Source organism: Papio anubis, chromosome 14, assembly GCF_008728515.1.
Source record: "Papio anubis isolate 15944 chromosome 14, Panubis1.0, whole genome shotgun sequence".
In the NCBI taxonomy this organism is placed as follows: domain Eukaryota; kingdom Metazoa; phylum Chordata; class Mammalia; order Primates; family Cercopithecidae; genus Papio; species Papio anubis.
In genome coordinates, this window is record NC_044989.1 from 27629750 (window position 1) to 27644032 (window position 14283).

General features: G+C 40.1%; 1 protein-coding gene across 9 annotated transcripts in view; it reads right to left on the reverse strand.

The window, feature by feature from the left end:
• The window catches only part of RBKS (ribokinase), a 115169-nt gene that overhangs the window by 65928 nt on the left and 34958 nt on the right, over positions 1-14283 (reverse strand). For 8 of the 9 annotated variants that reach the window (XM_031655516.1, XM_009183909.4, XM_009183910.3 and 5 more), the window contains exons 3-5: positions 6623-6686; positions 5633-5695; positions 1671-1835 (exon numbers count right to left, since the gene is read on the reverse strand). In XM_031655516.1, the coding sequence (XP_031511376.1) occupies positions 1671-1835; positions 5633-5695; positions 6623-6686 (292 nt within the window). The remainder of the gene's footprint in view (positions 1-1670; positions 1836-5632; positions 5696-6622; positions 6687-14283) is intronic. The other variant, XM_031655520.1, reaches the window with a different exon arrangement.

A 14283-nucleotide genomic window follows, 5' to 3' on the forward strand; every position in this document is an offset into this window, starting at 1 on the left:
ACAGTGCAGAGAATGCGTAACCATAAGCATTAGACTTTACTGTGACACTCTGAGAAAATGGAACCAAATGGGTTTTGGCTTAGAATTCTTTCTGACAGCTTCAAGTCCATTAAAAATACACTAAATGTCAGTGAAAATTTACCACAGCATGTTGTTTTGCCAAGAGGAAAATTTGTGAAATCAGGATGAACATTTAAAAATTCTCCACAAAATCATTTCACTGACTTATTTTCCATTTATTTCTATGTAGAACACTGTACACTTTGGGAGAAATCACTTATATAAACACACACACACACACACACATACACACTGTTCTTTTTCTTTTTTCTTTTTAGTTTTGTATCTTGAGAAAAAGTCAATGTGGTTCTCTACTTTATTCTTAAAAAAATCACAGAACTATTGCCACAACATCAAGAAGTCATCATGTTAGAGTGGCTACTATTTATTTTGAATTTTTTCACCAAATGATGCTTGATCAGGATATTATCCTAACTTTAAAGAGAGAAGTGGATGGAAGAGAAAAAAATTGGGATTTACCACCATGTACTACACCACGCTTGGCATCATATTTTATTTTATTCCATCCTTAGAACAATTCTGCAGATGGAGTATTTCTATATGCATTTTACTGACAAGGCTCAGACAAATCAGGTAATTCTGCTAGGACCACAGGCTGACAGGGACAGAAATGGGATTTTAATTCAGAAGATGCTTTCCCCACTAGTCAGTGGTGAAAAAGAAGCAAACAAAGAAATTATCTGGATTCTTAAAAAGTCTGTTATTTGCTGGAGGTGAGAGAAGAGGAGTGACTGGGAGAGCAGATGAATCAAGATTAGCTACAGGTTGATAACTGGAAGCTGGGTGATGGATTTCCTCGTACAATTCTGCTGCTTTTGTAGGTTTGAAAATTTCCAAAATCAAAGGTCAAACAAAAGAGGCAATGTCAATGGATATTGATAACATAGAAAATATTACATATAAACAATCTTTTGTTGTTTATTGAAAATGATAAAGTTTTACGAAAAGGAGAAAAAAACCTAATCTTCAATTCCTAGAGATGTTTGTCAAAAAGTAACTGGGCTGCCCCAGTTAGTTTTGTATGTATGTATGTATTTGTATGTATGCATGTATTTGTATGTATGTATGTATGTATGTATGTATTTGTATGTATGACATGCAGCTTGACCTCTGCTTCTCAGAGTAGAAAACATTTCACCACCTAATATGTACCTTGGACAAGCGGCTGCTTCAGGGATTCTTTTTTTTTTTTTTTGCGATGGAGTCTTGCTCTTGTCACCTAGGCTGGAGTGCAGCAATGTGATCTCAGCCCACTGCAACCTCCACCTCCCGGGTTCAAGCGATTCCCCTACCTCAGCCTCCTAAGTAGCTGGGATTACAGGAATTCTAATTCTACTTGTACCATTTCTTCCAACTACATTGAAGATTTATATGGAGGGATTTTGGAAATGCTACTCATGTTTTTTTTTTAACCGTTTGTAAGGTTCTCTAACATTATCAAGAACCACAAGACTATGAATCTCACAGATGGAAGAAAGAATATTTTACTACAGAAAGAGTATTGCTTTGCTTAACTTAAAATTAAGACGGCTAACTTTAAGATGGCGATAAAAGCTTTTATAGAAACAATGACAAATATGTATAATTACCTCCACTCCTGTGGGCCATTGTTAGGGCTTCCAAAGAAGTTGCTGGAGTTATTTCGAGCTGGCAGACCATGACTTTGGCTCTACTAATGACATTGGCTGCTGCCCTCAGGTCCTCTGTATTCAAAAGTAAATTTGCTCCAGCCACTATGACAATGATATTCTGGCCTATAAAGAAATTCCACCTATTTATATTAAAACTAAACAAAGCCAAGCAATGATATTCTGCAGTGTTATGAATACAATCACCCTTGTAAAGTCATTATACAAAATGTGTTGTAAGTATTAATTTTAACATTTCTAGGTTATTCAGCTTGAATTTTGAGTTCCAAATGTATGTTTTGTAATATCTCTGTAAGATTCACATTATTCTGATCACCTTAAGCAAAATCTTAAAAAGATTTTCCCAATATTCTTATATATAAAGAATATTAGTTGAGAAATGACATATAACATACTTTAAACATTTCTTCTATAGAAAATAGCTGGTATATGTATGTGGTAAAGGTTCTGAATCCTAAATGACAGATGCTATAGAGACGAATATAAATAGGAATAAACTCGTATGACACTGTAGTATGCAAGCAGTTCATGTGTACCCTATGGTATTCTAAAAAGTGATGCTGTCAATCAAAACACATTTAAAATATCTAACAGATAGAAAATTGTATCAGATATAGAAGAGAGAGGGATACCTGGCTTATACTATAATGGATCAAACAGAAACAGAACTAAGGATTCTGATATATTCTTATTACTTGGACCTGCTGTCTTTAATCCCACCTGAATGAGGGAGGGGTGGTGGTGCATTTCATCTGTAAGGTGAACCCTTAAGAGCTGTGCTGTCCAATATGGTAGTCATGAGCACAAGCCCCACACAGCCATTGAACATTTGAAATGTGGCTAGTCCTGGCTGGGCACAGTGGCTCATATCTATAATTTCTAGCACTTTGGGAGGCCAAGGTGGGCAGATCACTTGAGGTCAGGAGTTCAAGACCAGCCTGGTCAAATGGTGAAAACCCATCTCTACTAAAATTACAAAAATTAGCTGGGCGTGGTGGTATGTGCCTGCAGTCTCAGCTACTCGGGAGCCTGACGTGTGAGAATCGCTTGAACCTGGGAGGCAGAGGTAGCAGTGACCTGAGGTCACGTCACTGCATTTCAGCCTGGGCAAGAGTGAGTGAGACTCTGTCTCAAAAAAAAAAAAAAAAAAAGAAAAAAGAAATGTGGCTAGTCCACTCAGGTGTGCTTCAAGTAAAATACAAGTGGATTTCAAAGATAGTACAAAGGAAATAAGGTAAAATATCCATTCATTCTTACCATTTTAAAAATTAAAAAAAAAAAAAGATAAATTTTTGGGTCTCGCTCTGTTGCCCAGGCTGGAGTGCAGTCATGCGATCTCGGCTCACTGCAGCCTCCACCTCCTGGGTTCTTCAATCAACTCTCCCACCTAAGCCTCCTAAGTAGCTGGTATTGCAGGGGTGTGCCACCACGCCTGGCTAATTTTTTTTTTTGCATTTTTAGTAGAGACGGGGTTTCACTATGTTGGCCAGGTTAGTCTCGAACTCCTGACCTCATGTGATCCACCTGCCTTGGCCTCCCAAAGTGCTGTGATTACAGGCATGAGCCACTGCGCCCAGCCAAGATAAATTTCTGATTACACACTGTAATGATAATATTTTGGACATATTGGGTTAAATATATTGCCTAAGTTAAATTTACCTGTTCCTTTTTACTTTTTAAAATGTGGCTACTAGATAATTTAAAATTCCACATGTGGCTTGCATTTTATTTTTATTGGACAACACTGATCTGGAGGAATGAGTTGTAGCAGGCATTTTCTGTGCTCCAGGCTGCTCGTGCTGATCTTGTATAGACATGACCTAAAATCACCTCTCAACACAGAACAAATTCTATCCTATCATCTTACCACAGATGTGTTTGTTGGCCACGAGGAAGGCTTAATAAAGTGGGGATGGTTCAGCATAAACCTAACCTCAGTCCTGGAAAAATTCAAAGTATCCACTTGCTGAAAGACAGCATCTCTCCTTCATTTTCTTCAGTGACCTCAATTTCTCTGTTGGAGTCAACTGCTACTTCCATGTTGCTGTCTCCCAGATCCAAATTTTTGGCCTGGCCTTAGCTGCTGAGCAACAAGCCCAAGACTATAGCTGTCTGATGGACAATGCCATATGGCTAGCTTGTTCATGCCTCAAATTTAACTTGTCAAAACTAAACTTGCAAACTCACTCCTTCGTTTAAGGGAGCTGATTGTCCCATCTCTGTGTATTTGTCTGAATTCTTCTATTACCACCTATACTCTTGAGGGCATTACTGTACACTGTAAACCAGGCAAGGTCTACCAAATAGGCACTTGACACACACTATTACATTATATCTTTGCATGGAAAATGCAGATTTTGTTCATAAATAAGAAAGAGAACTTGAGGATATTCCTAGAACAACAACAACAACAAAAGAGGGTTAAGACAAGGAATGAGCTGCTGTTGGCAGGAATAATTACTTAAAAGGTAGCTTAAATGAACACAGACTTTCTATAGTTAGAATGAAAACTTTTATCTACTACCTTTAGGTGAAACATATCATTATTATTGCAACTTGGAATCACTAGAGTTAAAAATACTGTATTTTCTGTGAGAAATGATCTTGCAAAGCTGCATTATAAATAAAAGACACGTTGTGACAAATCCTAATTTAATAAAATGCACACTGTCCACAACACATGAGGCTCTGTCCTAGGTGCCCCACAAAATGCTGGGTCCTTCTGAATATTGATTCTGATTTTAAAACATCTTATGTAGGTGTTTTTATAATTAAAACAGTTGGCAGAAATTATAAAAACCTGACTTGAAGGTTGTTACTATTTTTTTTTTTTTTTTTTGAGACAGAGTCTTGCTCTGTCGCCCAGGCTGGAGTGTAGTCACCCGATCTGGGCTCACTGCAACCTCCACCTCGTGAGTTCAAGCGATTCTCCAGCCTCAGTCTCCTGAGTAGCTGAGATTACAGGCATGTGCCACCAGGCCCGGCTAATTGTTTTTGCATTTTTAGTAGAAACGGGGTTTCACCATGTTGGTCAGGCTGGTCTTGAACTCCTGACCTCAAATGATCCACCCGCCTTGGCCTCCCAAAGTGCTGAGATTATAGGTGTGAGCCACCACGCTCAGCCACTGTTTTAATTAATTAATTAATTCATTCACTCATTCATTTATCTATTTAGAGTCAGGGTCTCACTCTGTCATGCAGGCTGAACTGCAGTGGTGGGACTGTGGCTCACTGCAGCCTTGAACTCCTGGCCTCAAGTGATCCTCCCACTTTAGCCTCTCAAAGCATTGGCATTACAGGTGTGAGCCACTGTGCCAGGCCCAATTACTATTTTAAAAGATACATGTATCAGCTATGGCAAAGCCTTGTGGCAGACTTAGTTGTATATATAGACTTTTGCGATTTGATTGCTGTTGAAAGAACAGACGAAATTGAACACTAACGATAAGTTGGATGTAATTAGTTGCTGCCATTTGCTCAGAACGTATTCTATAAATATGACTCATCAAACTTTTCTTTGCACCTATTTACATTTATTTACCTAGTGTAACTGAAATGACAGATGAATGCTTGACTGCTTTTAGAGACAAATGTCAATTATAAGTTCACATGAAGGGTAATGGGGACATTACAGCATATACATATTATTTTGAGGCAACTTCATATATACTGGAGAGACAATTTTGAAAATCGTCTGAAAACTGATCTGAACAAACAACGTGAGAAGTATAAATAAAGGGAAACACATTTACATTTGGATTGGAAAAACTATGTTTTAGGCCTTGAGTGGTGGCTGTAGTAAGAGGTCCATAGGATTATGGGTCAAAATTGATGATGCTTCTGATCTAACTCTGGAAATACACTGTCTTACGAAATGACACTCCAATATGCAAAACACTTACCTTCATTATTGACAATTATAGAAGCAGTTCCTGTAGCAGCATCTTTAGTCTGATATGTAAATTCTGAAAGAAAAAAGAAAATTACAATCACATGTATACAGACTGTCATGTATAATTTATTTTAACAATTTCAATACAACACTAATCCTCGGAAAAACTTTTTAACCTTTAACCATCTGGAATGATAAAAAAAATAAGTAATTAGTGCTAATTTATACCCATCATCTATACAACAAGAAAAATAGACAGTTTTATATTTAGTTGCACCTTTTCTCTACATTAGTAACAACCCACCAAACTGCTCCTACTTTCAAGTCCCCCCAATTATTCATAATTGTATACATATGCATTTTTCTAGACCAACACACTTATGTTCTTCCTTGAAAGGAATGTCAGAGTTGAGATAAAAAATAAAGGTCAAACCTATAAAATGAACTTGTTTGATTATTTTCATTCTCATAAGCTTGTTATTTCACCAAGAATCAAGGTCTAGCATATAAACAGAAATGTTGACCAGGCAGTCTTTGGTAGCAGCAAAGAGCCCTGAACTGGAGTCAGAAGATTTTATTCTAGTCCTGGCTCTGGCTCCAACCAACTGTGTGCTCTTGGAAAAATCACAGAACATCTCTGGCCTTTGGTTTTCTCTTCTGTGAAATAATGGTTTCAGTCTCTATGGCTTCTAATGAGTGTTGCCAGCTGTAACGTTCTTAAAACACCTTTTGTGAATGCAGCACATTTTTCTCCTTGTCATTTGTCACATATCCATGAGATGAAGGTATGTAATCTCTTATCATTTTATTCCCATCTGGAGGAATGTACATGGAAGAATAAACCAAAGGACATTTAAGCAAGAATGGACAAAGCTGTGCATAAAAATTCTCTGGCCACCAGGGGAAGGTCTAATAATTCTCCTCTAGATTCAATTTTTCTCATAACAAAATCATGGAAAAAAGCTATGAACAGTAACTGTAAAAAAGATGGGAATTTTACCTGTAGAAATATCATTCTGTTTTAAGTTTTCTATATAATCATTGCCAAAAGAATCTTTGCCAACCTGTACCAAAGAAATAATGAATATTAGATCTTTTATAGTTAGTAAAATGCTACAATGTAGTTTTTAGAATACTTAGCATTTTAAAAGGGCATATCTGCATAGTACTTTACAAACATTAGCTAATTAATCTTCTTAATATAAGATGCTAGACTTGATTGCAGCCCAAAGAATTGTTATATAATAATGTTTCACTTATATCCTACTTAAAATGTGAAGTATTTAATGAACGCCACTCATTAAGTCATTCTCATTTTGAGCTGTTCATGTGATAATTCCCACTGAGATGGAGTTGTCTACCATCATCAATCCTCAATATTTATGAACAATCTCAGCTATTTGTACTTCATGGTAAATATGGGCATCTTTGTCATGACTTACCTGATGTTCCAGAATCTTTTTATCTTTTCCCTTGACACTGACATGTGGAGGCAAAGAAAAGGAAATTTTAAAGGCCCTAGCTAACTTGAGTAACTTGGTGTAATGGAATTCTGTTTATGCATCCTAGCATCTATTCTGTTAAAGGTATTTCAGTTTTTCCTTTGGACACCCATTTCTGTCCCATTCTATAGACAACAAAATTAAGTTGGCCAAGGGACCCAGGCCTGATTAAAAAGCGTGTTCCTTGTAGTCCCAGCTACTCGGGAGGCTGAAGCAGGAGAACTGCTTGAACCTGGAGGTGGAGGTTGCAGTGAGCTGAGGTCACGCCACTGCACTATAGCCTGGATGACAGAGTGAGACTCTGTCTCAAAAAAAAAAAAAAAAAAAAAGTTCCACCACCCTGGTCACAGTGATGGGTTCATGAATGGGCATGTGACCTAAACCAGTCCAAAAAGACTCAATCCTGGGACTTTTATTGAAACTACCAGGGAAGACAAGTTTTCTTCCCAGTAAGATTGCTGGCTATAAGAGAATGTAAGCTTGTAGTCACTGGGGCTCACCATATAGAGACAGCTAGAAAGAAAACAGAAACGTAACAGAAAGCAGGAGTGACAGACACAAACAGACACAGACTCCTAACAGCCTAATGGACCCCTAAGTCATCTGAAGCCAGCTCTACCACAGGGCTTTTCAGTTACACCAGGCAATACATTCTTTTTAAAAAATTTATTTATTTTTATTTGTTTGCTTAAGCTATTTCGAATTGAGTGTCTATTGTCTGTTACTAACAAAGTCCTGATTAGCTTCAGGCTGGGCGCAGTGGCTCACGCCTGTAATCCCAACACTTTGGGTGGTCAAGGCAGACAGATCACCTGAGGTCAGGAGTTCGAGGCCAGCCTGGTCAACATGGTAAAACCCCATCTCTACTAAAAAATACAAAAATCAGCTGGGTGTGGTGGTGCATGCCTGTAGTCCCAGCTACTTGGGAGGCTGAGGTAGAAGTGCTTAAAGCCAGGAGGCGGAGGTTGCAGTGAGCTGAGATTGCGCCATTGCACTCCAGCCTGGGCGACAGAGTGAGACTCCGCCTCAAAAATAAATAAATAAATAAATAAATAAAAAAGGAAAAGAAAAAGCTAGTTAGCCCAGCGCCTAGTGTCACCCCTGAACCACTGAACTATAATTTAAGTGGCTGTGTTTGTGCCTGGGTCCTGTGACCACATTCTTGCTTTGTGGTCCACTTTGGTAACTGGATCTCTCCCCGTTTCTGTCAGCACGAGTGTGTATCCTCTTCATCTGCTTAGCCCTCTAGCTCTTTCAGAACAGGTACTCTTCTCTGCCTGGCCAGCTATTTGCAGGGGCCAGAACTTTAGGTCTGTGGCTCAAAGCCAGAAAACTATGATTGCAAGGCCTTTGATACCAACTGCTGGCATCTTACCGACATCTCCCTACTGTCCGTTTCTGCAATCACTGTGCTGGTCAGGACACCCCTGTTATCTTCTCCCATACCTCTCTAATGCTAACCGTTTGTCTGACTGCTACCTTGGCTGGACCTTGGCTTGAACTCTACGGTTGAATCTACAGCAGAGGCTGTAAATTGGTGGGTTGAAAGTTGAATCTGACTCCTAGATATGTTTCGTTTGTCCTACTACTGTTTTCTAAAAAGCAGCCTTTTTTTTTTTTTTTTTTTTTTTGGGACGGAGTCTCGCTCTGCCGCCCAGGCTGGAGCGCAGTGGCCGGATCTCTGCTCACTGCAAGCTCCGCCTCCCGGGTTCACGCCATTCTCCTGCCTCAGCCTCCCGAGTAGCTGGGACTACAGGCGCCCGCCACCTCGCCCAGCTAGTTTTTTGTACTTTTTTAGTAGAGACGGGGTTTCACCGTGTTAGCCAGGATAGTCTCCATGCAGACTTTATTTTTTATTCATTTTATTTTATTTTTGAGACGCAGACTCTCTCTGTCGCCCAGGCTGGAGTGCAGTGGCACAATCTCAGCTCACTGCCAGCTCCACCTCCCGGGTTCACGCCATTCTCTTGCCTCAGCCTCCCAGTAGCCGGGACTACAGGCGCCTGCCACCACACCCGGCTAATTTTTTGTATTTTTTAGTAGGGACGGGGTTTCACCATGTTAGCCAGGATGGTCTCGATTTGACCTTGTGATCCGCTCGCCTCGGCCTCCCAAAGTGCTGGGATTACACGTGTGAGCCACTGCGCCCGGCCAAAATAGACTTTATTTTAAAAACTAGTTTTAAGTTCTCAGCATAAGTGAGTAGACAGTACAGAGTTCCCATATACTTTGTCTCTTCCTACAACTAGTATCCCCCACTATTAACATCCTGCAACTAAGTGTACATTTGTTACAACTGATAAACCTACATGACATATCATTATCACTCAAACTCCATAGTCTACATTAGGGTTCACTCTTGGTGTTGAATATTCTATAGGCTTTGACAAATATAAAATGTCATATATCCACCGTTATAGTACTATACACAATCGTTTCACTACCCTAAAAATCCTCCGTGTTCTGTGTATTCATCCCTCTCTCCCCACGAGCCTCTGGCAAACACTCATCTTTTCATTGTCTCCATATGGTTTTGCCTTTTCCAGAATATCATACAGTTGTAATTACACAGTATGTAGCCTTTTCAGACTGACTTCTTTTACTTAGTAATATGCAACTAAAGTTCCTCTGTGTCTTTTTGTGCCTTGATAGCTAATTTCTTTTTCGAGCTGAATAATATTCCAGCATCTGGATGTACCAGAGTTTAAATATCCATTTGTCTACTGAAGGATGTCTTCAAAGTTTGGGAAATTATGAATAAAGCTGCTATAAATATCTGTGTGCAGGTTTTGCTATGAATGCCCTGTTATTTTTGTTTTAATTTTAATTTTGTTTTTAATTTTAATCAGTTCTCAATACTTAAATATTAGAAGACTTCACAAAAACAGACAGATGTCCAGGAGGTTCTGAACATTCAGAGGTTCTGGTAACGCCGCGTCCACATTCCTGCAAGGCAAACCGTCTGGAACTGAGAGGTAAGTGCCTTCAAGTGGGCATAGACTCTTGACTTCATCACAGTCCCTATCTAGCCTACTGCAATTTCTGTGACCTGCTTGGTTCCTGTAGGCCTTTCGGCTTGCTACCTCTGAACTATACTTCTGAACTGAACTTCTATTTTTCTGTCCTGCCAGTGAGCACTACTTCAATGGACTATGTCTCAATCCAGGCTTCAGTCACTCCTGGTGTGTTCCATTCTTCCACAGAAAATTGTTCCTTTCTGGATATATCAATAGAAAGAAACCTGTCTGCTTCCTTACCATCATTTCTGAGAACTTAGAAGTCCTTTGCCCTCTCCTCCACCAAATCAAACCTCACCTGTTTTTCAGGTATCAATTTAAGGTCTACCTTCCCTACTCTGGCCCTTGTTAATCCTCTCATCTCCAGACCTCCTATGACATTCCTAATCAAGCCCATAGTTCAATATCATCTTATATTGTTGGCAATTTCATATTTGTTAGTCTAGCCTTCTTAAAAGCTTACTGGAGACTCTTTAGGATGTGATCACATCAGTTGCCCTTCTGTTCATTTCCCTTGGACCCATCTTGTAGTCATGTTCCATTCTTTTTTTTTTTTTTTTGAGATGGAGTTTCGCTCTTGTTGCCCAAGCTGGAGTGCAATGGTGCAATCGTGGCTCACTGCAACCTCTGCCTCTTGGGTTCAAGTGGTTCTCCTGCCTCAGCCTCCTGAATAGCTGGGATTACAGGTGTGCACCATCATACCTGGCTAATTTTTGTATTTTTAGTAGAAATGAGGTTTCACCATGTTAGCCAGGGTGGTCTTGAACTCCTAACCTCAGGTGATCTTCCTGTCTCAGCCTCCTAAAGTGCTGGGATTACACGCATTAGCCACCACGCCCGGCTGTCATGTTCCATTCTTGAAGGAACATGACTACAAGCACCCAAACTATTCTAGAATGGTTCCATACAAGGTTTTGTTTTCAACAGCTTCCTTGAAGGCACTCTCACACTCTTTTGCCTATAGCAGTGAAATACTTTTGGGCAGAAAGATTCTTGGAAACCCACATAGTCTGAAATAGCCTGTCTGTGTGAGCTTGTTCCACATGAAGGAAGCCAGGTCAAGAGCAACTATGGACAAGCGCTTGCACATAAGCCAAAAGGGAACGCTCAGAACTCAACATGCTCTTTGGAAATCCCAGGTTCAGTTCTGTCCTGAATATTGTAGAGTAGTGCCATCCGACAGAACTTTCTGCAGTGATGAAATGTTCTATATCTGTGCTGTTCAATACAGAAAATGTTTTCTATTTGTTCTGCCCAATACAGACACTCAAAATACAGACTGTGTGACTAAGGAATTCAATTTTTAACTTTGATTACATTTAAATCTAAATATCCACAAGTGGCTAGTGGCTTCTATATTTGACAATGCAGCAAGGGTAATGGAAAGCAAAAGGGCTGGGTATATGACGAACAAGAGCATTTCTTCAGCTAAGGGTGTTGAGATGCTTCTTTCACTCTTATCACTGGGAGGGGTCCTTCTGCACTGAAGCAGAGCTTTGGCAGGGCTTCCAGAGTCCAGAACTATGACCTGAAGCTAAGGAGGGCAACTTCAGTCAGCACCATAACTTCTATTTTGCAAAATGATTGAGGAATGGTTGTTTAGGCTGCTTGGAATCCTCAAATGGCAGAAACCATCTAGTAATTCTACTCTTCAACATACACTTGGGGTGAATAAAACATAGGAGATCAAAATATCGTATCCAAGGCCACATGAAATTGAATATTCTGCTCGAGAAGTTATCACATATATTAAAACAGGTTACCAATTTCAAAGCATTAGAATACAGAAAATAGGTTTAACACTAAAACTAAGATGAATATAATTTAATCCTTGCAACTGAAGACATTTTGTGACTTTTCAGTGCCTGAGGGTTATAATGAACAGCTGGTTGAGGAGACTAAGTTGCATTTGTTGTCATACAAAACCCAGCTGTTACTTTTTTGAATAAATCCTTCAAATTAACTTATATATTGTCATTTGTGGCCTTACAACAAAATACATAAGAAGAATCTATAAAATCTCAGTTATTTAAGCTTGCTGGTTGTTTAAATCCTAGATAAAGGGGTGTTTACCTTGATAATGGCGTTTAGGCCAGGCATGGTGGCTTATGCTGCAATCCTAGCATTTTGGGAGGCTGAGGTGGTAGGACTGCTTGAGGACAGGAGTTCGAGACCAGCCTCAGCAACACAGCAAGACCCCATCTCTACAAAAAATTAAAAAATTAGCTGGGTGTGGTGCTGCATGCCTATAGTCTCAGCTACTCTGGAGGCTGAGGTGGGAGGATTGCTTGAGCCCAGGAGTTTGAGGCTGCAGTGAGTTGTGACTACACCATAATACTACAGCCTAGGTAACCTGTCTCTGAAAAAAAAAAAAAAGGCCTTTGGGCATGGTGATGCACACCTGTAATCCCAGCACTTTGGGAGGCCAAGGCAGGCTGACTGCTTGAGCTCAGGAGTTTGAGACCAGCCTGGGCAACACGGTGAAACCTTGTCTCTACAAAAAAATACAAAAATTAGCTGGGTATGGTGGCATGTGCCTGTAGTCACAGCTACTTGGGAGGCTGAGGTGGGAGGATCACCTGAGCCCGGGGAGGTTGAGGCTGCAGTGAGCCCAGATTGCACCACTGCACTCTAGCTTGGGCAACAGAGTGAGATCCTGTCTCAGAAAAAAATGAAGACCTTTAACACACAAAGTTAATGCTACAATCACCATTATTAGGCCTGATTATATGAGAGTGGTGATAGGTTTGAGATAATCCAGTTATTTTCTCTCATTTCTACCATTTCTTCTTATATAAGGTGTATACTATTTGCTTGGTTATAGGATCATTTGTTTGAACATATGGCTGAGCATTCCAATCAACAGAGCCAACTACTTTTAGCTAGCTGTCTTTCAACAGAGTTCAGGAAAGGACAGATTTCTCCTCATTACATATTACCTGGAAAGACCTGGTGACTAATTTTTGATCTCTGAAAATGAAAATCTCAATGCATGATCAGATGATTCTCCCACAGTAATCTAGCACAGAAGGTACTTTTTGGTTAAGGTGATGGATACTCTAATGCACTGCTTTTCAAGCTATCCATGGAGAAACATTGGCCTTGTTTTCCTTTTCTTGCTTTCAACCCATTGTGGACTATTTTATAAAATACAATAACAAGGAGATGAAAACAAAAAAGAGTCATACAAACTACAAGGCCTAATTTATTATTACTATTATATTCAACAGCTATGAAGTTATTCTGTCAAATTGCTATAAATGATCCTAACTGCTTACTCTCCATTCCTGTACTGTTTGGACCAGTGACAATCTACATGCAGCCTGGCACCAGTCTGAGGACTGGACTTTGAACGCCGCCTTAATACACCGAGTTAGGAGGCCAGCAGGTCTTACTTTCCGGTTGGACCCTGCTGGTGGAAGCAGGATCTGGTCAAAACATGGTGCAATGAAGAAGCTGGCTGAAACGGAGGAAAGTGACCTCTAGTTGCTCTCACTGCTCATTAGCACAAGACGCTCCTACTGGACCCAGGATAGTTTACAAATGCCATGGCAATGGCCCGGAAGTTACCTTATATAGTTCTGAAAATTCCCCACCCTTTTTCCAAAAAGTTCTGCATAACCCACCTCTTAATTAGCATATAATTTAAAGTACATGTAAATATAGTTGCTAACCGTCCATACACTACCCTCTGGGCACCCAGCCTATGGGTTAGCCGTGCAGCACTGGTTCAGTCAAAGTGGCTTTTTCTTATCCTTGGCTCACTCTTAAATTCTTGCCTGGGCAAAGCCAAGAACCCTCCCTGGCTAAGCCCACCAGGGCAGCCTGCATCAGTATCGCCTCTGTCACAAAACTTCATGCTTGATGGTTCTGAAGGGAGAACAGATAGCTACCTGTATTAGAGAGTTTGACAGTCTCATATTTGAAGGAAGTAAGACAGGGTAATTTTTTGAAGGTGTTTCCAGTTTGCTGATTCCTGACCTGGGTCATTTGGGTTCATACCTGCTCATGGTTTCTGTGCTCATATTGGGCCACTGCATCTTGAGTTCCTTACTTGACCATGGTCCTCTCCTGAACTGCCAATTTTTGATGTTTAGGAATAACTTCCTCCTCTTAACATTTGGCTTCGATGGAATGGAGCA